The following is a 26,849-nucleotide window of genomic DNA, read 5'->3' as shown; positions in this document are numbered from 1 at the left end:
AACATGATATTTAATAAAGAAAGGTAACACACAAAATGTTAAAAAACGCCCCTTTGGACGTAATTTAAAATCTAAAACATTTCAGTTTTTTTTTTTTTTTTTTTTTTTTTAAACTCGCAAATAATTTTGTTGACGAAATTCTAGCCAAAACGTCAACTCATATGTGTTAGAAGTTTAAAAGTAAGTAATTGATTAAATTACATTGTTTATTTTATTGTTTATTGATTATTTATTTTCGTATCAAATGTCTCACAGTCTCACAATTAATTTTAATACAGGTTTTTTGTTAATTTCGACTAAATACTAATTTTAGATTTCGCTAAACATTTTATAAAACAAATTGCTTAGCCTTTCATTAATGCAGAAAAGAAAAAGAAGGGGAATTCAATATTTAATACAGTTTAGGAAGGTAATGCTCCAGTTTTTAATTTACTAAAGCAAGACAGATAAGGAATGATCAAAAGATCGGGGCACTGACCAGATCAACATGAACGCACGTCAATTTTATTAATTACGTACAAACAATAAGTGTGATAATGATGCCATAACACTTCCACATTTAAAATCTATGTTATAAACAATGGCTAAATGACAAATTACACACATAATTTAAAAAAATTAACAGATGGAAAATAAATTTAAACAATGAACGATCACTTATCACAAATAAGAGTTCTTGGTTAAAATTTTCGTAACAATCCTAGCCACACAATACATCCAATATATAAAAGAGACTCGAAATGCGTATTTTGTGTCCCATTGTCTTGTGGATCAATGTGTGATTGCGGTGGTTGATCGTTGTGCTCTCTGGATATGAGCAACTCCTTGGATATGGAGGTCACGAAGTTGGAAATAGAAGCTTCACAAGCTAGTCTCAGTATTCCATCTGGCAAAGAACTTGATTCCAGAGGTATATCAAGCTGAGAGGAAGAAGTTTCTAACTGGTCCTGATGACGAATGACTTCTTGTGATTCGTAGGCTCCTTCTGGAATCATCTGTGTGATGAAATTAAAAAACAATATATAGTTTTATTTCAATAATAACAAGCCCATTAATTTAGGAAATACGATTTTCATTTAAGAGTTCAATAAATGCTTTTTGGCCAGCTGATTTCAGTCTATTAACACATTAATAATACTTTCCGCATGAATTACATAGTAATTGTTGATGCTATAGCAAGGAATTTCTAAAGCTTCTGTATTTCTAAAGGACTCAACCTCTTTTGTTCTTTTTAAACAAAGTTTGAAAGATATTTTACATGTAATTTCTAACTCTACAAATACGTAAGAGGTTTACTCTCTTTTTAACGAAAACACTGGTATAGGCAGAAACTAATTCAACACCTCTGTAGTACCACAGATGATTGAGGTGTTGTTAAACCCAGAATTTTGAGAGACAACATCCCAAGGAGTAGTACGAGAATCTCCTACCCCTATACCTTTACTATCAATATCTCGAGAGTACTGAGCATCTTCCATGCCTGACAGACACTATACTCTTGCAAGCACCCATGCTTTATCCGGGATTCGAAACCGCGCCCATTGGTATGGTTATCAGCTTCGCTAACCACTACTGTCGGCGTAACTATCGGTTGGGTAGTTTCACGAAGACATATTAAAACATAGGTCATAATATATATATATGTATATATATGTGTGTGTATACATCGAGTGAAATATTATGTTATTCGTCTTCTGGCTTCAACAGGTGCACCATGATATTCAGATATTTTCCAAACAGATAAAAATATTTCCATATATTGAGATATCGATGAACTTGCGAGAATGATTAAATCAGAATCATGGAGAGTTTTTTACCAACAATTGGTGCATTGTTATGTTGAAATGTGATGAGGAGTCGGGTACTTACCATGACGTCGTTGATATACCATGTTAGGTTGGCAGCAGGTTTCGATCTCACAGAAGAGCATCGGATGGTGAGGTTCTCTCCATATTCTGTGAAACCACCAGTGATTTCTGGAGAATTTTCTGGAGGAACTATAATGGACAGAACTGATTAGTTAGTTGCTAATTCATTGTAAAAACATTTGATTACTAAACTAAACAATTCAACACAAATGAATTATTTGTTAAATGCACTGGCTGCCTGAATAACCACAGACTTAATCCAGATAAAATCTGCTTGGCCAGCAATATACAATAAGATATCTGAGAACTTAATCAATTATTTAAAGTACGATGTGAAACTGTTTAATAAGCAGATTTAATTACGTACTGGAACCTATGTTTGTAAGATACTTGGCGTCGTTAGATTTCTTTCTTTTATTAACGAATTGGTTGTTATTTAAATCGTTAAAATGCCTTCACGTAATTTCATGGAGACCCTGCTGTTCGCACATCAAGTATTTACTTACTTCTACTGTTACATTTTATGTAGTAAAAAGATTATTTTAAATAAGAACCTAGTACTACAATGATTTTGCATTAAAATTCAAAAACGTGTATGCGATTAACACTTGCTTACTTCCATGATAGTTGATAATGACTCACATTGAGTTTTATGGTTTAATCCAGTAAACACCGATCGTTACTAGCGCCTCTGTCGAGATCGTTACCGATTTCGGATGAAGCTTTATAGTAATGGTTACCAAGAATCTAGCTGATACACCATACGAATAAAATCGAAAAATATTTTTTTTTCATGCAAATATTTGCCCAAATACTGCATTGGGTACTTGTTTTGGTATTTACGTATTATCTCGTCAATCGCTGGCGAAAATTTTGGCAACAGTCACCAACTGCCAGTAGTTATTGTGGAATATAAAAGGACACGTTCATCCCTAACTGACGCTAAATCGTACTAGTTGACCGGTTAACCGAATAATACGTAAGTACTCTTATCTTCTGTAGCGTCTATGGCTAGAGATTGGATTTGGTACATTTCTGCACTGACGACAAACAAGCGGTTACTTATCTATGCATGTGCGAGAAACAAATGAATAACGATTTAGATAGACTTTCATAATTGGATTGCTGTGTTAACACTACGTTTTGTCATAAGAAAATACTCGTTATATTTACTATTTTCAATCTTCCATCAACGGAAAAGAAGCTACTAACTAATTGATGTTAGAAATATTATTAATAAAAATTGTTTAACTGTGGTGACCAGAAAGAATGTGAAAAAGTACATTTTCCGGTATATTTTACATTTTGTTTTGAAAATAAATTGCTAACAAAATTGTATTAGCCATAATGACAAATAGAATTTTCCAGTATGTTTTTATATACTGTTGTTTTAAATAAATTACTTATATAATTGTTTTAAATGCGATAATTTCTGTTGAATTATATTGTTGTTTTTAATAAATTGCTGCAAACGGGCACTAAATATTAATACAAATTTATATTGAATTCCTCTGTATGTATAAAAACTATCTTATGTATCGTGAGTATGTTATTTAACAACTTGGGTACAGATATTGAGTGAATTGCTGTTTTTTCGTTCATTGTAGTTAGTTTTATGTTTTTGTGGTTGTTTACAACATGCGGTAACAGTTCACACTTCCTAAAACCCGAACTGCACCAACACCATTTCCTCTCGAGAAGGCCGCTATAGAGGACAAGTATCTGAGTTGTTCTGCGACTTGCTATTACATCTAACATAGAAATGATGCGTTAAACACAAAAGTTTCTTCTTAACAGAACTAGTATACATACTTTTGCGTACAATGCTATGATGAATGTAGAACAATTTCTGCATTGGGATGTAGTTAATGGTAATGAAATTAAACTATTAATAAACTTACAAAGTTTTAAAAAAATACAGTAATAAATTTTTAAAAAATTCAGTGAAGAATTATGTTATAAAAGACAAATAATGCAACTAATAGCAAATAACTAGGAACTAATAAATTTAAAAGAAATAGGGAAGAGTAGAACGGATAGCTAAAGGTCTGCAAAGTACACTTATGATGACAGTCAAGCAACAAACAAACAATAATTTAAGCTACTACATCAATAGTTAAAGTAATGCAACTAATTGCTGCTACTTAAGAATTCTAACTCAATCTCACAATTTTGGAAACAGATTTGAAACAGTTGTCAATTTTGAAAAGCATTCTTTTTTTTCAAAAGCAAGCAGTGTGACGATCTCCAACAGATAATATTTACAGCAGTTGATTAAAATACAATGAAACATTAAATGGTGCATTACATAAAACGTTTTAGTCAAGTGTTAGACACTTAAGTGTATAACGTTTCAAAGAATAACCTGTGCAATAGTTCCAATAGTCGACATGTAACATCCCACCAGCGAACGAGCGGTAAAGTCGCTGAATACTGATAGTTCGGTCCCGGGCTCGAATACCAGCATACACGCTGGCTGCATGGGCGTTTTCGTTATTTTCGCCATGTGTAACGTGTATACAAGACAGTTTCCCTTATAAAGTTTTCCATGAAGGCACCCCTTCCTTTAGGCAGATAACCCTGTGCTTTGCCATAATAAGTAAATCAAACCAAACCAAACAAACATGAAACATTATTTATGGCATAGCACATAGCATAAATAATCTATTCGTGAGTATGTTACACGCAACAGAATCCTGAGAAATATATATAACACAGTAAATGCAATTCTACACGAATGCAGTAAGTGCCAAGGAACCTAAATATGTTTCTTCATTTATTAAAAATAAATAATAAAAGTACATCCCCGACATTACATTATTGGATTTCATATATGAATATAAAATTATTAATATTTTTCATATATAGTATAATGTTTAGTATAGTTTAAGCAGATCACTTGTATTATTGTTACTGGAAAAAGTTGTTTATTGCCTAATTACGTAATTACTAGGTATATATACCTTTTCTTAAGCGTGCTTGTTACACGCTAGAAATCGTGGAGAATAGCTACAATGCTTGCTTATAAGTCCCAGTGATATAAAGACAAACATATACGTCAACACATACCTATATACGTCACTGTAACCTATATACGTCAATATGGCATTAACACATGGCTATATATGTCAACATAGAAACTGTACCTATATACGTCAACATGGCATTAACACTTTATATTCCCTTAAATAAATTAAAATCACACCTTCCTTACATTATGTTAACATACTGCTATGCATAATTTAAAGATGCTGAAATACCTTATGTACATATATTTCAACATTCTCCTGTCCAGCAGATTGCTTATATCTCTACAGCTAAGGCTAATTACACATTATTACAGTTGTCATAACATCATAGAACTCAAGTTAGTGATAGCTAGAGTTAACAGTCCATAACCGATTATGAACCGTGAGAATTTCAGACACGACTGCCATGGAGGTCAGTTAGCTAGAGCTGTCAGTCTGAGATGAATTTGGGCATTTTAAGGTATAATGGAAGGCATTCACTACCACAGTATCAAGTTTCGATACTGCTGAGGCTATAAGGTACGTATACGACAGAAAGGCATTGTGTCGCGTGAGAAATTATTGATCTCTGGTATGTCTCGAGTTGCATCTTGTTCACATTTAATGAGAACTCTTTTCTAAGTTTTTAAATTTAAATATGAGACCGACATAATAACAGGATGTTTCATAAGGAAGTCTATCAGTGGCCAAATGGGATAAAACAGCGATCACAGCTGAAAATTGTTAAATTAATATTTTCAGTTTCCAGATCAAGGCGATTTTAGCATTTATTTCTACGTATATAAACCATAGATACAGAAAAAGAAACTGACGAAGTATCACCTAGTTTTGACGCTGGAGCTTTTGCTCCTTGTGTAGTAAATTCCCTCTCTCCGAAAAAACAGAACTCTTATATGACCTTTTCATACCGTGGCACTTTATTTATCACCTCATCTCGGTGATCCTAAGTGTTTCAGCAAAATGTCAGCCAAGGTTTCTTTGGCCTCGGTCGAACTATATAAGGTGGCATCTGCGAGATATCAACATGAACTGACTGTATATAATGCCCTTCAATAACTTCGCAGAGAATTATATTCAGGAAGTGTAAAAGTTTTTATATTTATCGCAATAAAGTCTTCGAAACTATCGATCTGTTGCAACAACAATTTACTCGACATTGTATTTTATATAAAGCACAAAATTGATGTACGTATGTACTTGAAATATAGTATTGAATTATATTCTATACGGAACACAATATATTTGTTTCATTCTTGTTAACAGGTGAAACATTTGGCATAGATGACTGTATATATTAATGTCCCAGTACTTTTTATGTCGGAAGTAAAGCTTTAAAATTTAAGAAAAAATAATTCTTTCATATTTGTAAATATAAAGAAAATTTCAAGAATTGTTTTATTTAGTTTTATTAATACTCTGCAACTTCATAATGAAGTTTAAATTCCATATGTCCTAATTCAGAAATAAAGATAATTTATATTTCGTTTTTATTAAAAAATAAAAGTAAAAAATTTCCAAATAATAATCGGGGACGAATAATGTTTAGATTATGTAATATACAAATACTATACTGTGAATATGATATTATACAAAAGGTTTCACTCAGTCAAAAGCTTTGGAGTTTACTGCATGTGCAAAAAGATCTTTTTTTTAATGTAAAAAGTAAAATATTTATTAGGTTTATGTCCTACAAAATCTTTTATGACGGCAAGTATTTGATTTGCACTTAAGATGAATTTTGTCTTTATGATGTAAACGCACATGCTGTTATGCTCAGCAGAAAAAGAATTTCATTTCTGCTAGTCTTTCTGTCATACCAAGAACTGTATTGAAATTTCAATAAAAAAATCCTAAATTTTTTCTAGAATGCAAACGAACAGCAGACCTTTGAACATATATATGTATATACATTTAAGATATAATAAAATACGATGGCTACGTTATCAGGTTCAATGTTCCGCCTTACTTTCTTTGGGAACATGCACAGACCTGACTCGGAACAGAGCTTACTAAAGCTATGTTCAATAACCGTGGGAAGTAGACAAGACACACAGGAAGGGTATACAAAACCCTTTATTTTTCACTCTTTACAATAATTTCCGTACTTCGGAATACAGACACCAACCACTTGTGGTCTGAACGTAAGAATATAAAAATATAACTAAACTCTAACTTAAATTTGGAATAATAAACGTGGAAGATTGGCCTTATATTAACAGGAAGCCGTATGTAGTACAGAGAACTGTTAACACTACAATACGTGTAAAATTATCACGAGGATTAAACCTCTGGCCTGGAAGGCAAACAGCAACCGAGTAAAACTTCTAAGGCAAGCGGCCTGCTTCGACTAACTCCTTCCTCTGTCTCGCTTGGCAAAAAGCCACAACTTAAGTACTTGGCGTTCGCGAGACAAATTTTGCATAAATAAGTTAACGCTTTTAATTCTGGCCGAAAGTAGAAAATAAGAAGTGATAGTAAAGATTTAAAATAAAATAAACGTTAGTAAAAATTAAGATCCTTACATACTTCCCGCCAGAGTTAATTAGTTTGAAACTGAGGTCTAAAACGACCTTGTTGAAAACTCTTAGCTCTAGAATCTAACGCGAGGCCAATCTTTTACAAACATTTCTTACTAGAAACTAGAAATTTAAAAAAAAAATTTGTTTTTACAATAGCAGCTCCAAGGACACGCAATTTTTCATCTGTAGTGCATCTAAACAGGAGCTTTTATTCAAATCTGGTGAAAACTAGTTTAATGAAATGTTACACAATGAAATGGCAAGTAACATGCATATTTATATTTCTCTTAACATTCGTATTTCATTCATGACTATTTTAATTATCTCTCCCCGTGCTCTCTGACATGTGTTGTAAAAGAACACCAAACACGAATGTGTTTATGTATACGTGTTCAACACTGCCTCCTACAATGAAAACACTAACGTGTTAAAATTCAACATGACAAGACCTCGTAACACACCCTATCTTCAACTCTAAACCCTGAGGTACTATTCTGAAAATGGCTAACTCTGAAGTGTAGCGTCAGAGAGCCTAACTACATTCATTCAACCTTTAACACATATTCAATATAATTTGGTCTTTTTACAGAAACACGAATAAAAGAAAATTTTTTGGGCATTACTTTCACTTTTACCATATCATAATATTTCTTAACATTTAAAATAACAGTTCACATTGTATATAAGAACATATTAACATGCCGTTAATTTTACGCATTTTAAAACATACATTAGTAGTACATTGTTAACTTCTATTCTTTTCCCAGCAAGTGCCAATTCTTCTACATTGAAATACTACATTTCAAAAAGTCTTTCAGACTAAAACTTCTTTCTTGCCAGAATGTTTTAAATAAAATTTATACAATAACTTTTACAATATTTAAGTATTTACACATTCCTATTATACATCAACTTTAGTTTTACGCGCGAGTAATTGAAAAACATAATACCAAAATCGGTAACAACTCATTTCTCGCCTTTTTGGCGATAAAGGTAGACCTCACATGAGGTAAAACTTTTTGAAATCTGCCACTTGCAGTAAGAATGAAAGATTAACTTAAGTTTGCAAAGTAACATAAAATTTTACTTATTTTTGTGATATTCGGACATTCTTTTCTGAGCCCAGTCCTGGAAGGTAGCGCAGATTCTGGTTTCATTTATCCTCCGTCTTGTGCGGGCTCGCTCTTCAATGCCTTCCTCTAGAAGCTTTCTTTTTCCTCCAGTTCGGTCACCCTTGAATACCTTCTTTTTCGCCTCTGCCTGTGGTCTTGGCCGTTTGATGGCAGCTGGTCTTGGCGGAACCGGGACACTTCTTTCGCGTTCCTGCTTGGACCTCGTTGCTGGCCGTTCAAATTTTCCTTGTAATTTTTCCTCCGCCGCTGGTGGCCCTTCCGCAGTTCGGCGACATTTGCTGCGGAGAGTCCTGTCCGATGAGTTGATCTTCCGTTTGGGAGCCGGGTTATAGTTGCCGTTATTTCTCCTGGCCTTTTTTTCATTCGTCGTACTTCTCCCTTCTTCATTCTGGGGGTGTTCGTGAGCTCTCTTTTCTGGACGGTGGAACGGCTTCTTTTTCTTGTTACCTTCAATTTTCCAACGGCGAAACTTTCTTTTCAATTGCTCCTGCCTCCTAATGGCTTTTCCTTGTGCTTGACGTTGTTCCACCTCTGGAGCTTGCGCCTGCCGTGTCTGCCGTCCCGGATCCTGCAAAAGATCTTTGAAAATTTGCATTTTATTACGATCATAGTAGGGTTTTATTTGATCAATGTTTGCGGAGCACGTTTCACCATTTCTGGCTTTTAACACCACTATAGCATGAGTTATTTTTTCTATGACATATGGTCCTTCAAATCGTGGAGAAAATTTGGCAGTTTTATCTTCTGGTGCTGAAGAAAGTGAATGCTTAATTTTTAACACTTCATCCCCTACTTTATAAGTTATTCCCCGTCGTTTCAAATCATAATAAAGCTTCTGTTTTCTTTGTGCTACTTCAGTATTCTTTTTTGCTTCTTTAATTAATTTTTCTTTATCACCCATTTTAAATTCTGGGGCTCTTTGTTGCACATAAAATAATTTATCTAACGGCGTTATAATCTTTCTGCCTAAAAATAACTCAGCAGGAGTTTTGCCCGTTGTATCATGTTTTGCGGTCCTAAGGGCGAAAGCAAATTCATTGACATAGTTATCCCAGCTTTTATGAAAATTTTTAACATAACTACGGATAATTTTCACTATATTTCTATTGACCCGTTCCACTATATTTGATTGCGGCCGATACGGGACCATTTTTAAATAACGTATGCCCAGTTTTTGGCACATGTCTTCAAATACATTATTTACAAATTGAGGACCATTATCCGATATAACTTTTAGGGGCGCCCCGTATTTTAAAATATATTTATTTAAAATAGAATCAGTAACTAATTTCGCAGAGGCTCGTTTTAAGGGAACAATTTCGGTCCACTTACTAAAATGATCAACCATAACAAGGAGATAGCGACTTTTATTTAACTGACTTTTTGGGAAAGGGCCCAATAAATCGATGCCAATTATTTCATTTGGAAATTCGGATTTAATACTATTTAGAAACCTGGCCGGGCGGAAATTAATATAATTAACTGCTTGACATGTTGGGCAGGACTGGACATACGCCCTTGTTAACTTTTGCAGTTCAGGAAAATAGACTACCTCGCGTACGCGTTGGATAGTTTTTCGAATACCAGCATGAGAAGCTAAAGGGCTGTCATGCAACTCCTGCAGGTTATTTAATATAAGACTAGCTGGGATAACAGGTCGAAATTCGTTGTTGGAATTCGTAGTTTTTGTATAAAATAATAAACAATCTATTAGTTCGTAATGGGCCGCCCTATTTCTTATCGCCACAATATCTTGGTGGCTAAAATTTTCAGGATCCTTTAAATTCTCATAAATGCTTCCAAACTCAGGATCCTTACCCAGTTCGGTTATTACAGTTTCTCGGGAATTTATTGTACATGCTGTGAGCATTGCCACCTTTACAGTATTACCTTCTTCATCTATTTTAATTCTGGATAGGGCATCTGCTACGATATTTTCCTTTCCGGGGGTATGCTTGATTACCAGATTATATTCTTGTAGCTTGAGTGCCCATCTTATTAACCTTGGGGATAAGTTTTTCCCTGAATACAATCTAGTTACCTCCGCATGATCAGAGTACACTGTTATTGGCGCCTTTCCAAAATAGACTCGGAACTTTTGCACTGCTAACAGAACTGCAAGTGCCTCTCTCTCGGTCGCGGAATAATTTCTTTGTGTTTGATTTAAAGTTCGGCTAAAAAATGCCACGGGCTGCTGATTTTGTGAAAGTACCGCTCCTACCGCATAATCCGAAGCATCCGCTGAAATTTCTAAATTCTCATCCTTTTCAGGAAATTTCAACACAGGGGCTTGCGTTAATGCTTGCTTTAATTTTTCGAACGCACTATTGGCTTCGGCCGTCCACGAGAATCTTGCCTTTTTCCTTTTTAATTTTAACAATGGTTCAGCAATAGCTGCAAAATCTTTTATAAAGGACCTATAATATGAACAAAGTCCTAGAAAAGAAGAGAGCTTCTTCGCCGTGTTTGGAGTCGGATACTTTTGTATAGCTATTATTTTTTATTCGTCTGTCTCGATTCCTTTCTGAGATATTTTGTAACCTAAATATTTTAATTCAGGGGCTGCAAATTTGCACTTTTCGACATTAACTTTTAGACCGGCCTAATTTAATAAAGAAAACACCTGTCTTAAATCCTGTACGTGTTGGTCGAGATTATCACTAGTAATAATGATATCGTCTAAATAGATAAATGTGGACTTTCCAAGAGGCCTTAACACAATGTCCATACATCGCTGAAATGTTGCCGGTGCCCCTGAAAGGCCAAACGGCATACGCAGGAATGCATAAGTGCCAGACTTGGTTATAAAAGCAGTCTTAGGCACTACCTCAGGCCTAACCCCTATTTGAAAATAACCAGTCGTTAAGTCTAAAGTCGTCATATATTTGGTCGATGTTACGTTCCTTAGAATTTCTTCAATAATAGGTAACGGATATACCGGATATTTAGTTATGGAGTTTAATTTACGGTAGTCAATCGCGAATCTCCATCTTTTTGGATGTGTCAATGGATAGTCTTTATTTTTCTTACATAAAACCACCGGGCTAGCATAACTACTTGAGACGGGCGTTATGATCTTTTTACGTAGCATATCGGTGATATGCCATTCTATAATTTTTTCCTTATTCTTATCATAGGCAGGTGGTCAAGGTATAACATCGGCGGTTCAGCCTTTTCTTCTCGAACTGGTTTCATCGTCAGCTTAAGGGACGCTTCATTAAAATCCAGCGTTGCTTGTGCCTCTGAAAGAAAATCTATTCCTAAGATAATATGTGCTTGCAGATTCTTTACTATGAAAAACATAACCTTTACTTGTTCGTCCTTGATACGGATGTATAGCAGTAATTTACCTATGCACTTACATCTTTCTCCTTGCGCAGCTAACACTGTCGTATTATCCGAATTATATATGCGATATTTACGAAAATACTTCCTAAAAAAATCTTCTGCCACACCGGAACACTGCGCGCCTGTATCCAGGAGTGCGGTGGCTGGGATATTATTCTCCAAGACTTCAATCTTCGGAAGAGTCAAATTTTTCACCATTACTGTATTTAACTTCAAGGAAGAGGGATTTTCTTGACCTTCGGATTTCCGCACCCTCCCGTCAGCAGAAATCCGTTTTAGTTTAAATCATTTTTCATTTCCATGCTTTCCTTCTTTTTCCACTGGCCTTGAGACTTTTTTCCTGGATTGCTATTGAACTGTCGACGTTCGCCGGCTTCTTTTTCCACTGGCCTTGAGACTTTTTTCCTGGATTGCTATTGAACTGTCGACGTTCGCCGGCTGTTTTTGAATGCTCGGGTTTCCTTGGCCACTGATTCGCTTTGCCTTCGTAGCCGTGTGTTTGAGTTTGCTGTAGTCTTGGCGTACCAAATTGGTTTCGCTGTTGATATTGGCGTCTTCTTTCGACGTCCGCCGTTCTTCTACTTTCAAACTGGATTGCTAGCTCAAATAACTTTTTCCAGTGTAGTCGGATTTCTTAATTCAATAAAGTCTTGCACTTGGGGCAGTAACCTCGGCAAAATCACTTGAATTATTTCAGGATCCGGACGGTTTCCATACAAGAGTTTGAAGACGTGAATTTTTCTTAAAATAAAGCTTGAGAGATTTTCGATTCTTTGCTGATATATGCTGAAAAGTTCCGTTTCTAATTTCGCACGATCCCTTACGACAGGGAAGGCTTTTACTAGGGCAGTCTTGAAATTCTCGAAAGTATAGGTGGGACTTCCTGCTTGACCCAAGAGACTTCTGGCTATACATTTGAACCAGTTAAGCGCTTGGCCCCTCAAAGCGCTGGTAGCTAAGGTAACTTTTTGAAACTCGCGCACGGGGTAGAGCATGAAGTGGTCATCCAATTTTTCCAAAAAACTGGTTACCGGTGAGTTTCCATTAAATGTTGCTTCTGGTTTCATCGAAGCGCGCATGGTCTGGACGATGTAACCAAATCCTTCCAGGGCGGCAGCTGGCATTTCTGGATTCTGAGCCGCTTCTGCAGGCAGCACAGGTTCTTCTTGAAACTCGGCCATGGTTATTCTTCTTCGTTGGGCGCCACTATCAGGTTCAATGTTCCGCCTTACTTTCTTTGGGAACATGCACAGACCTGACTCGGAACAGGGAGCTTACTAAAGCTATGTTCAATAACTGTGGTAAGTAGACAAGATACACAGGAAGGGTATACAAAACCCTTTATTTTTCACTCTTTACAATAATTTCCGTACTTCGGAATACAGAGACCAACTACTTGTGGTCTGAACGTAAGAATATAAAAATATAACGCTTTTAATTCTGGCCGGAAGTAGAAAATAAGAAGTGATAGTAAAGATTTAAAATAAAATAAACGTTAGTAAAACTTAAGATCCTTACAACGTTAAGAAAATAATTAACAACCTTAAAATTGAATATTCTAAATTTTATATTTCCCTCTAAGTTCATATTTTCTCCTAAATTCGAGATCTTTCCAAGTTACATAACGCTGCTTGCAAAAGGGAACTAAAACCTAAAATTAACCAATCGCAGCTTAGTTGGACATATGCTCCTACCTAGTATAAATACTGCTTCGCGAGCAATTGCGTCATTCCTTTTCTTAACTTCTACCCTGCAAACATCTCTGCGCTGTTGTGCTTAATTGTCCCCCTTCGCTCTTCACGTACATGAAACATTTGTATTCATCGATGATCGAAAAGTAACTTGTCTGCCAAAGAAATGCTTTGATATGTGTAAAAAAAGATGGTGATTCTTGAATTTCAGTTTTTTAGCTTATTCGTATGTCTTCATCATCAGCCATGACGACTGCCGGAAGTTAAAATACGCAGTAAAGTCCCTTCGACTGCCGGAAATAAAAAGTGTCGAGTTTCTTCTACGCATTTTGAAAACTGATATTCAAAAATTATTATGAGAGTTATTTATTTAATTATTGTTAATCAAAATTTTATGATTTATACTGGTATAATGCTTTTTCTTTAAACAGGCTTCTCTCTCACTACGCCTTTTTCTCTTTGAAGGGGGATATGTAAGAAAAATAAAGAAAGTATGTAAAAGATAAATTGTCATTTATATTAGCAACGTAAATTAATTTCCTCTCTGTATTCTAAAAATAGTAATCTCTATTTGAACATCTCGAGATTAATCCATGTCATTTCATCATTTCGAGATTAATCCTTACATAATTCTTATGATGTAAATGGAACTAAAACTCAAACAGTCAATAATAAATTTACAGCAGTACTAATTATCCAGTTTAAATGCATTGAGAACCAAAACTAACTTAGTCTGAATTAAGATTTCACTCTGAACATAACACACTTGCTCCCTAGTCTTCGGCATAGCTGGACTGCTGTCTGCTGCTTCCTTCTTGCTTCAAAGTTATCAAAAATGTAAACCTCTTGAAATAGACACAAATAATGTGCCAAGTTGTTCGGGACCGTATTATGTTTACTGAAAATTAAATGAAGATTTAGTATGCCTCGTATGCGAATCTCCTATTCATTATGGATCAACATTTCTACGCCATCAAAATTCCTACCGTTTATCACTTCTAAGTTTGTTCTATTACATGTCTGTCTTTGAGTATCATCTTTCTGACTTTGCAAAGACAGGGAAAAGTGGACGGAGCTCCAGAACGTTGCATATGCTCACACAGGTATTGCTCCGTCACACTACTGTACAAGTCCAAAAACACTCCACAGGGCTCAAAAGGCTCGAGTGGCGCAACACGAAGCAGCGAATGATCGCTACCCATAACTCCAGCACCTTCCCTTCTGGTGGGGATTGGGTCGTTCATCCGTTGGTTCGGCATTTATTAATTTTGTACAAAATTTACAATTGGTACCATTTACAGTGGTGCATATAATATCGTTTGCAATATAATTGTATTAATATAATCGAAATATAATGATAGCATAGCTTGAAAATTCATAAATAAGGAATAAAATTAAATAGTTAAAGAAATGATAGTTAAAGAAAAATATACTTCATAATATAGTCTTTGTCTTTAAGTAAGTCTTTATGATTTAAAAGTTTTTTAAATTGAAAAGTTCTTTCTTTTAATATGTCCTTGTCATTTGAATGTCTTTTCCTTTCATAAGTTTTGTCGAATTGAAATTTCTTTCCTTCTAAAAATCTTTGTCATTTAAAAATCCTTTTCTTTTACAGAAATCAAAAAACAGAAGTAAACGTTTACAGAAATAAAATTCATATCATAGTCTTTATTCTAGATATGCAGTAAAGCCTCTTCAGGTTATAATGCAGACAACCATCGACAATCCGTTGCAACTTTCTTTCCCCAAGTCATCTTATTACAATAATGGCACAGTCTTTATTACATATATACAGTATACATACTTACCAAGTAAATAAAATAACTCAAATTTTATTTAAAATTTTTTATTTAAAATCTTGAAATTACATTGTATTAAAATAGTTGATTTCAAGTAGTAAATCTTGTTGAAATTTTTATACTTTATGAAACCAAGTAAGTAAATTAAATGTTTCACATTTTACCATTAATTCGTTGCAAACTCTTAAATAATTAAATATTTCAAAATTTTATTTCTCACTGTATAACATATTTAACGTTTATATTTAAGAAACATCTTGTAGTATTGTTAGTTCATCATTAAAAGAGAAAATTGTGAAATAAACGGTGAAATACGTCTTTTTAATGCTCAGAATAATCTCTTCCCAAATCTAAAACCAATAAAGATTTTAAGTAGATTTTATTTTTCATTTGTTAATACATTTAAACGAGATGTGATGTATGGAAATGTATTAAATATTAATGCATTCAGTTCATCATATCCAAGTTTTAAATTTTTAATGAATACTTAATACATTAATAAAATAATTTCGTGTTATTATCGAATTATTACCCATCTGCACAGATATCACGCTTTATAAGGTTTCAGGAACTTAATTTTAAATAATTAATCAGGTTGCATAAAATCATCTTTATATTAAGATAGCGAAACTCATTTTACTTTGTGCTGTATGATATATTTAGATGCACTTAAATGGGGACCATCTATTGGTAAAGTACGCCACAGTAATTTAACCATTTTTATTATAAACGTCTATAAAATACATAAAACGTTACTTTTCTGAGTATAGCATAAGAAATTCTAGAGAAAGCTTTACTATTGATGATTAATAAGTCATTAAAACTATAGGAAGTTTTCTGAATTAATTGAGAAGTTGTAAAATTGTGTTTCAGCTGAGAATCAGATGCAGGATCTTGTAATTTCAACCGACTGCTCCACCGACACCTTGTTAACTCTTTTTCTAAATGTTATTGAACTTTTTCTTTAGCAGTGTGCACTTTTTAATACAAGAATAAATGTAAATCTAGGTACATTCAGATTAAAATAAAGTAGAATTCTACTTTAGTTAAACCCACTGTAATGATGTGATGTTCCGACTAGCAATCAAACAAAGGATTTCAAATAAAATAAATATGATCTTACTTGAATAAAAGCTTCAGAAAGGCTAAAACGAGAGAGAAATTACAGCATAGAAATGCGATGTTAGGATGTAATTTAAGATTTTTGCTTGTTCATGGCAAAACACTCTCGCGATATTTAGTTTAGGAAAGATACCTTGGTGACGAACTTTTGAATTTGTTACGAAGGAATTATTCTTCACAATGGAATTGTTCAAAGCTGATACTGAATATGAAAATAAGATAAAACTAATGTGCATGTCTTATTAAATTATATTTTATGATACCAAGAACATTAAATTGTATTTTATATAATTTAATATTCTTACATCTAATTCTAATAAATACATTTTATATATTTATTTAATTATGTTTTATTATACGAAGAAATATATTTACAATGATTTTGAATTTGAACTGGTCTTTAATTAATTAATCTGCATGTTACAAAAGAACGATTGTTACGTGAAAATTATACGGTTTAATTAATAAATAGTGGAAAAATTTAGCTTGAAAGTTAGCACATATAAATATACATTTTTTGCTAACAGAATTTCTTTGCAATTTTGTTCAACTCTATCAAAGCATTGCTGCTGCTTCTCACACTGTAACATAAAAGTTGAAATTCGTGAAATATATGGAGTATGGGTCGAACGAATCGTGTTAAAAATCAGAGCACGTTTTTTGATGCTCTTTGGTGAATGAAGCATAAACAACGCCATTCGTACGTTTGCTAAGAAGGAAAATTTTGAAAATATCCAAATTAAGAAACGTATTAATTTAATTTTGATGGATTTCCTTTTTTCCGTGCTATGAGGCATATTGTCTTAAAATAAATTTTATAAATGCTGCATGAATGAAGCTCGGGTTTTTATTAACCCTAGTTTATGGTTTGAACATCTTCATTTGTATAGTATTATGAACACATGATTAGGTCTAAGAAAATATTTTACAAAATTTCTAAAAGTATGTATTTTTCAATTTATAAAAACATTTTAAATAGTAAATAATGAAACTAATTATTTTTTTCCGAGAAATTTAGGTAATCTTTTACTTTATTAACTACTCTAACTGCTCATCTCAAGAAATAATCGATTACAAAAGCATAGGTAGGTAGCTGCCTAACATCAAACTACTCTGGAAACCAGTCTTCGTTTTGAAGAACTAACCAACAAAAATGTTTTAGAAAGACAGCGTATCTTATAATGACAACAAAATACAAATTCTCAAAAGTAAACTAAAAAATAAAACAATCAATTATAAAACTAAATTTTATTTATTTATAAAATTTAAATTCAAACTTCCTTCTGGCTATGCTCAACAAAATTTCAAACTCTAAATATAAGAGCGTATTCGCAGCGCACTCTAAATAAAAGAGCATTACGAGGTACATAGATTTGAATTTCTCCAGAAATCCGTAAAAAGGATCTAATTAAGATAATGCTCATGCTTCTCCAAATTAACTACAAAGTTTAATAAATCTTACATTCTCTGATTTGAATAGTTCTGAGACATTTCTTTAATCAGAGCACCTCATAAATATTAAGCTAGCAGGGTACAGCGTAACGAACTGTTTGTCTACATTGTGGCCGACAGCAACTGCAAGTCTCTGTCACTGCTGCCAGTTTAAGCAAGATTCATTACCTAATAAACTTTCGTATTACCTAAAAATAATATTTTACTCTCCAGTATTTACTCTGAATAACTTTCTGAGTACTTTTCGGTATTTGGCTTCCGTATTTTCGCTCAGCTAAAGAAGAAAGTCATACGTAGGAAAACATATTTCCATATATTATACAATAAAAAGCGATAAGTAATATACTGTTATATATAAGTTAAATATAAATTAATTATTATAATTATAATTAATTATTATAATTATAATTATATTAAGTTATATATAAATTAATATAAGTTAGGCGAAAACATATTTCCATATATTATACAATAAAAAGCGATAAGTAATATACTGGAGAAAACCTTCGGTAATCTATTTCTTACTTTTCGTAAAATAAGCTTTTGGTATTTAATTCTTTTCTCTTGTATTATGTGTGTAAAAACAATACTCTTAACGTTTTTCTTAACAATTACCATGAACTTGGAACAATTAAAAGCAGCTTAGCTTCAAGATTAAATTGACTAATACAAAGATATTTTCGAAAAGTACGTCAGCATGTTTATCTATAAAGAATGGAACTCTGATGAAAGAAGAAATTATAAGCAAGTTAAATCAGCTGTGCCGTAAACTAGTAAATAATAATATTGTTGATTTACTTTACAGGATTCAATTGGCTAAAACTGCACAAAGTTTTACTCTGCATAACATCTTTATCAAAAAAGGGAAACAAAAAACCCACTATTTCAATAAAAATGTATTGCATACAAAAAATTACAATGAAAATGGCGATATCCCTTAATACAAATATTAATTATCTTAATAAACAAATTAACCAACTTCTAATTCCCTTTTCTCGACAAACGTCCAGTATTCAAGAGCAACATCAAATTTAAAATCTGCGCAGAATGATCGCCCTCATTTTTCCGAGTGGCAACAGTGCTGATATCAGCAACAATGGCAATAGTTATATATCAACAACAATGGATGAGTGCTATTGTTGCTTATAAAAGGAAAGAGAATTATCCATTTGATGAGATTTCATCAAAAGACATACATTAAAAAAATCTCTTTTGAATTTTGAAAAACTCGCTTCGAGGTGCACTGGCTCTTGTCTAGATGCACCTATGTGCCACATTTCCTATCCCTGGATCTATTAGCTTACGCGCAGCACGAACGAAAGACACATACACACATAGACGGACAGACTCTCCCTTTTATATATATAGATTTCAATATTTGTTTTGCACACTATTCTATGAGCTAAATCTCAATTTGTTCACTTAAAAAAATGGAGATTTATTAATTTTTTAAATTCCTTTCTAATGGCTGCGAACTTGCTGCAAAGTCTAGGCTTTGAACGGGTCAAACATTTAACCGTCTCATGAAGTAAGTGCAAATTGCCTAGGGTGGGACCTAGGGTTGCCTAGGATTATCGGGACAGACCAAAACTACGCTCGCGAGAAGGAAAGACACCCAGATGCAGCCGAGTCGTGTGAACTGCGCACTTTGTTTCGGACAGTCAGATAAGCCACCTATTGGGACAGAGACTGTCGTTGAGATCCAAAACAGATTTGCTAGTTGATGTTAGTGACTAATAAAAAAATAAAAAAATAAAAAAAAAAAGAGAGAGAGATTCCTCATCTGAGTTTTTTATGCCTAAAAAGCAAAGAAAAATTTCTGGCAACTCACTTACAGAATTGCAGTTGAACAGTAGATCTCGTTTTCCACAATCTTGACTTTCTTTGAAAGAGCTAAGCTTTATAGGCTCATTGTAAGCGCAACTAATTGTAAATAATTAGCGCTTAAGTGCAGTTAGAACAATATTGGAATCCCAAAGTATACACTTCCATCGCCATAAACCATGCCGCGTCAACAGTTTGTAATTTTGTTAATTAATTTGTAAAATATTGTGAAAAATGATGGACTATTTTCGTTATGTGTTATTTATGTATATGTTATTATATGGTATTAAAAAGTGCGCAGTATTTATTAATTCATGTACTAGAAATCCTCTGCCTATTCGGATACTTTTAGAAAAAACGTATTTTATCTTTTGATTAATTCGTAACCCTAACCCGAATTTAATTACCCAGACAGTGTTGAAAGTTGGATCAATCAAGACGGCTTTAGCTTTGGCCGACAGACGATATATAGTACTTTGTAACGTCTTCGTTATACTGTTTGACTTTTACGCCGCGATCTTAAATGCACAGTCAAATGGCGTCATTTGCTTGAACGGCAGCCATTCGATGGCATATTTAGAGGGCCATAACTCTTAGATCCACGTTTTATAAAATCCCATTAGCTCTTGACATCTCTCAAGCTGAAGTATGCATCGGAATTCTTCAATGTTAGTTCAACTCATTTATTTCGTCTGGAATTTGGAGTTATTATTGAATTATTTAATGGAAGAATTTCATCAAATTGGTAAGCTGTCTTAAAGTACAGTGAAAGTTTTATGAACAGGAATGAATCGTTTGCTGTAAATCACTGACAGGAGATAAAGAGCTAAGTTTATATATTAGAGGGTTTTAAAATTTTCAATACTGTTATTGGTTTGTTAAAGTAGGAGGTGGCAGATATTAGTTATTTTTCAAAGATTAAATATTTTTTTATTAAAAAACAAATGAATCAATTTGTCACAGCATGAGGAAGAGGTAATGTTTCCTCAACAAAAATCATCAAGAATTTAAAGAAAAGAACATTGTTTTGACATTTTCGAGATATAGAAAAATAAAGTAGTGATTAAATATGACATTTTGAATTACCAATTAGGTAATAAATCAGTTTTATGGAATTACCCTTTAGGTTATACAGTGTTTACCTTACCTTTAATTATTGTTGGCCAAGAAAGTTAGAAATATTACAGCTTTTCTTTTAAGGTATTAAGTATTTATTAACTAAAAGCAAAGAGCATTAGAAAACATTTTATCGAATTAATGGATATTATCAAATTTTATAAATCATAAACATAAATACGAAAGAAGCAAAAAACATCCGCTACGCCAAAGTGTATGAATTATGTAATAAACATAGGTTTTTATCTTTAAACATGAGTTAAACATTTCGTTTATTTACCTAGTTTTTAATTGGTTGTGCTTTTCCTCACACAAATATTATTTAATTCTCTAAAACTTATATTCAGGCAAAAAAAAAAAAAAAAACTATTGAAACTATACGCAAGTAAACCAAATCTATTACTTATGTTTTGCACTTCTCTAACATGCTTCTAAACTGAGATCAGTACCTACAGTAAAACTGGAGCGTTGTGAATTAGCAAAATGCTTAAAAATAATGCTTCTAGAGTATATCTCCAGACGGCGTGAAAGTAAATAAATTTATGGAAATATCTTTCACAAATCTAACACAAAGTAACCTAGAAGTTAGAAGTTTTATTAAACATTTCTCTTAGAAGTACAACTCTTCGTGCAACAGGATTGTAAAAAACCTATTTTTGAACAAATTATATTCTCCAACAAGTCTTTGATGATTTTTACGTTAGAATCGCTACAAACGCTAAAGGATTTGAAACTTGAAGTTTATAAATTGATTTACAGAATAGCCCTTCCCCATTTTGGTCGGAAGGAAATCCATTTTAGTCTGAATTGTTCTACAACCACATTCACGGATATTTGCATTGGAAGCATTTTGTAACTCCGTTTAAAGTGAGTGAAGTATAAAATAGTGACTTCAGGCAACGCTTACTTTCTTCTAAACCATCAAAAAATTGTATAATTTCTTTATTTCTTTTTTCTAGCTGAATGTGCAACATATATTTGAAAAAAATATTACCGAGTAGTAATTAACGGCACAATTCCACATCTAAGGCTATTGATGAAACGAGCTATATTTTAATTACATAAAAGTTATATCTATGTCTTCTTTAAAATGTTTTTGTTAAAACTCAGTTAAAAACCTGAATTTTGAAAGCTCTGGTGACTGTTCCCGTATTTAGTTTTTAACGCAAATTAATGTCAATGGGGAAAGATCAAAATATTACTGCTTGGTTAATGAAATTTTAAAATAAATAAATATATAAGATGGCGTATATCTGGTTGTAACGAAAGTTTTCCGACAGAAAAACGTTCTTAATAAAGTTAGAAAAACAAAACATGAAAGCAGTATCTTTAATCAGTAATCACTACCCACGTCTATCATTTTCTGCAACGTTTCGGTAGCTTTTCAAAGAACTTGGTGACCGCGTCCATAAACAGATCAACGTCATTTCGGACGTCTTGTGCAGAATGGAAGATAGCACCAGAAAGATGTAGCTGCAGATGTGAAAAAAAGTATAATTCTAAAGGAGCAATGTCGGGGTTATATGGTGTGAGTGGCAAAAGATTCCATTCGAGTCTCGCTGGGGAATGCAGACACACGTAGTCTTGCCTTAACTTGATAGAACATTACCATTTTACGCCTGAACTCGGTTCGACGTTTTTCCTTAATAGTACGGACTAGCATCTCGCTGTACACTTTATTGTAGAGGATTTTACGTGTTTTCCAGATAATCTTTGTGGATAATAAAACGGTAGTCGGCAATCCCACCAGTTGCAAAGCATGATCTTTTTGTTAGTCAAATTGCGCTCTGAGACGCTCCTGACGGGTTCGCCGGTCCCAGACCAACCCCCTTTTCGGCCTGTGTTGTTAAAGTAAGTCCATGTTTCATCATTAAGTGACGATCCGGTCCAGAATTTTGTGACGATCCGGTCCAGAATTTTGTCCTTGCGTTGAAATTGGAGCAGATTAGTGCAGGCCCGAACACGTCTGCCCTTATCTGCTTTAGTCATCTCATGCGGCATCCAGCTATTGATCTTGTACGTCAAGTGTATGGGATGCATAGCCCGACTAATGTATATGGCACTGTCTAAGACCTCACTCAAGTGGTTGCATACTGATGCAACCACTTGAGACCTTGCTAACCACTTCAAATCGTCCACAAGTTCTCGCAGGCGGGTCTCATCAACATCAGTTGGCCGGTCAGAGCGCTCTGCTTCTTGAATGCCATGGTCTTTGTTTTTGAAATTTCGGCACCCAACCTTCACAGTGTTATATGATACAACGTTAATACCTAAAGCTATACACAAAATTTGGGGACGTTTCTTAGCTGATGTTTTGCAACAGAACTGGAAGTAAATGTTGGTTTTAATCTGGTAGCGTGATAGTTCCATTTCAGACATCTTGTACTTAATCATAACGATATTTTTTTACAAATTTCACAACAAGTGTCTTTCTTTCAAATACCAAAAATCGTTTGACAGAATATGGTTAAACACACCAACATTAACTGTTTGTGTAGACGATATTTGCGGTGGCGCGAAATTTTCGTTAAACCCCGATATATGCACACATATACAAAGCTACAAAATTTTGTCATTTTTCGTCATTCGATTTTTATACAGACGACGTTACAGCTAAGAACAGAGATAAGAGTTTTGATAGAAACATTTGATAGAAAACGTATTTTATTCATCTCTGAAATGTTAAGAAATAACATTTATTGCAAAATGCTGTTTAGAAATACAAATAAAATGGCTTACTGATTCCTTTTGTTATGCAAATGAGTAATTTACTTTTGGTATATAATATGGTAAATAAATAAAAAAATTCAAGTCTCGTAAGTCGGCAGCAACTTTTGATTTTATTTGTAACGAACAAAACTTAATAAGTTAAAATAGTAACAACTTTCTTAGTATTAAGAAGAATTAGGAATAAATTGATGGAAATTTATTTATCGCAGTATTTAAAAATGAAAGGGAAATCATATTGCTCTTTACCCGTCAGAAAACTTATAACAATAAATCTCATGAAATGGCAAAACCAAGAATAAAAATATCTTGCGTATCCTAATGAAACCCAAAAAGATCTCTTTTGCTGATGCAAGCAAGATGTTTTTCGATAACATCAAGTATTAACTCATTTATAGTCTCGACATCGATTCCTTAGCGATATTTCATACTGCCAGACATTTACTAACTTTCGATAATATAAAAGAATGTTCTTTGCTTTTTTTCGTAATGCGTACTGAAAATGAAATCTTTGCTTTTTTCAGTGGGAATTACTTTGAATATATAAATCTTTGCTTCTTTTATTTCCAGGCATTGTATAAAACGATGCTGCATATGGCATTTTAATGCATTTTTATATAATATTATTTGTGACAACCAGCGTAAAGTATTTCCTATTTAATACTTACGGAATGAGTGACAGAAAACATAACGGAATGAGTGACATAAAAACAGCATAAGCCCGTATTTAGTGTCATACTTTAATGCGTATATAACCTCACTCTGAGTTATCAAAAGATCCAACGTATCGTTTGTCCCATGGTCTAAAGCTCCTCTTTCGGTGCACCAGCTATAGGAAAGGACGTTTATTTCACTACAAGAAATTTGCCTGTTGTACATAAATACGGCGATCACAAATATGCAGGCCTTTCATTCCTAACATTAAAGCACAGGTGATATCGTCCATACTTTAGACCAAAGACCTGCGGGGCTTTATTAATTCTTTGATCATAGTTTTTAGAAGTACTTTTTCTCTGGCAAAGGAACAAAGTTATTTTTTCCCTTCTTATCAGTTTTTCTTTCAGTGTGATTAAACACTCAAAACAATATACTTTACAAGTGATGTTTTACTTCGCAGCATAAATATTAGTAAAATCAGTAACACATAAAAGTGATTAAAAAATTCTTTCTGTATTTAGTATAGGGCAAAACGACTCTATATTAAATTTACTTATAATTCTTGTTCTTATATTCTAAGTCTGATCTTTATGTTCAATAAAAATATTTAACTAATTAAAAGAGATAAAAGATATTTCTGAAAAAAATATTTCAATATTTCTATTAAATTGAATTCTTTAAATTAAATCCAGCACCTAAATCTAAATTTGAACTTTGAAAGGAAATTTAAGTTTTAATTAAAAGTGTTAAGTTTCGTCGCTATGACGTCCATTCTGATTTTGTGATATATTTATTCTTTGGAAAAAATTTTTGAATGGGAGATGAATACATTTATTATGGCTCAGAGACCTGTTAACGCTATTAGTGACATTACTTTGTAGCAAAATCTTCTTTTAGATTCTGAACGAAAAGAATTCGAAGAATGTTATTGGAGAGGGATCATTTACCGTTTCTTTTCCTGCTTATTACGGAGGCAATTTCTAACCTCCAAATTTACTATCCTTTGCTAATCCTTATATGAGCTGCCGAATGGTCAAGTTATTGAAAACTGGTAATTCGACCTGGCTTCGATTTCAAGTGGCAGGGCTGAAATTTTCAGGTTCATGGGCGTTTTTGTAGTTTTCCCCAACGTGAATGTTAATATCAGCCAGTTTCACTTAAAAACATGGTCCATGAAGGCGTCGATCCCTTTAGGCTGATAGCCATCTGAAGTAGAAATAAAACTGAAAAACAAACCTTGCTGCTTACGGAAAGGGCAGTTATATACATCTATGCTTTCACACAGCTTTCACCCACCTTTCTTCCTTATTAACGATCATAACAACTGGACGATGAGAAACACATTTCGGAACGGAAAAATTTCTCTCGAGTTCCTTGCTAAGATTAAGAAGAGAAAAATTCGAATAGAAATCTGAGTACTTTTATTTAAAATTCGAGAATGCTATGCACGATTACATATTTTTTGTAATTATTTAATTTTAAATTGAACGCATTGATTTAAACATTCAAATTATACTTAATTATTTCGTGTATTTTGATAATCTACACCTTTATCGACTTTTTTAGGTAAAAAGAATTTTAAATACTAAGCGAAGCATGTTAGGAGTCATTTTGAAAAAAATTAAAAAGGAAAAGTGTAAAATAATCTAATTATAAAATATCTTAAGAACTTTTATTTAAAATCTTTTATTTATTTCCAGTGAATGTACCTAGCATCATAAACTAGATCTGATACTTTTTTTTCTTCTGGGTATCGCACGAAACCGGAAAATATCCAAGAGGAAATAACATCACCATGAAGGGTATATGTAAATTGAAGTAGCTGGTGAAGTGACTGATGAAAATCTTGGACTCCAGTTTTGTCGTAGCAAATGCTTTATACTCTTAATGGGCAAAAGTCTATAAATTAAAATCGGTGTGCCACTCAGTCGGGTGTCTTGATTTTTATCGATGAGGGAATAAATATGAAAAAAAAATAATTATAAGCCTTTCTAAGATAACCGACACAGACAACTGTGGTGGCTGTCTTAAAAAAAGCGAAATTCAGTACTAGTGGTTTTAGATTCGCAGAAATACTAGTCACTTTCTAATGTGGTCATCTTAAGAAGATAGTCGTCATTCGAGGGTAATATTTTATTCCTTTACATGTTAAGTAGATCTACCTTTTGTCATCATGTTTGAGTCTTTTGAAAATATATTACTCAAAATACTTGATAGATCAGTGATAACGCGTTGTCATAAAGAGGCATCAGAGGTTACTTGGGTATACTCCACAATAAGTTCTCTTATTAAGAACTAGTTTTTCATACCGCTTGCCTCTTCTTATTTTAAACTTCTTATTATTTCATCGACATAATTTACTTCGCAATATTCTACGTAACCTAAGAATGCTTTCATGAAAACGAATTAAAATATAGCACTAAAAATTAAATTAGTTTTGTTTTTAAGAATCACGAGAAAATTAAAATTTCTTACGACGTACTGGTGGAGGTAAATAAAAACGTAACTAAGGCAGTTAAGGGAACAGATAAAAGCCAGCTATTCCACCCTCGAACAGAACTGAT

General features: G+C 33.3%; 1 protein-coding gene across 4 annotated transcripts in view; it reads right to left on the bottom strand.

Annotated features, from left to right (window-relative positions):
* Nucleotides 1-486: 486 nt before the first annotated feature.
* The window catches only part of LOC118192724 (uncharacterized), a 323,131-nt gene continuing 296,768 nt past the window's right edge, over nt 487-26,849 (bottom strand). For all 4 annotated transcript variants that reach the window (XM_085814865.1, XM_085814874.1, XM_085814879.1 and 1 more), the window contains 2 exons: nt 1,870-1,997; nt 487-995 (listed from right to left, as the gene is read on the bottom strand). In XM_085814865.1, the coding sequence (XP_085670991.1) occupies nt 681-995; nt 1,870-1,997 (443 nt within the window). In that variant the 3' untranslated portion in view covers nt 487-680. The remainder of the gene's footprint in view (nt 996-1,869; nt 1,998-26,849) is intronic.

This window comes from Stegodyphus dumicola, chromosome 1 (genome assembly GCF_044657685.1).
Source record: "Stegodyphus dumicola isolate Sdum_Otavi_A_Nest chromosome 1, ASM4465768v1".
NCBI classification, from domain to species: Eukaryota; Metazoa; Arthropoda; class Arachnida; order Araneae; family Eresidae; genus Stegodyphus; species Stegodyphus dumicola.
Note: the sequence above shows the minus strand (reverse complement) of the source record. Positions and strands in the feature narration are given on the sequence as shown.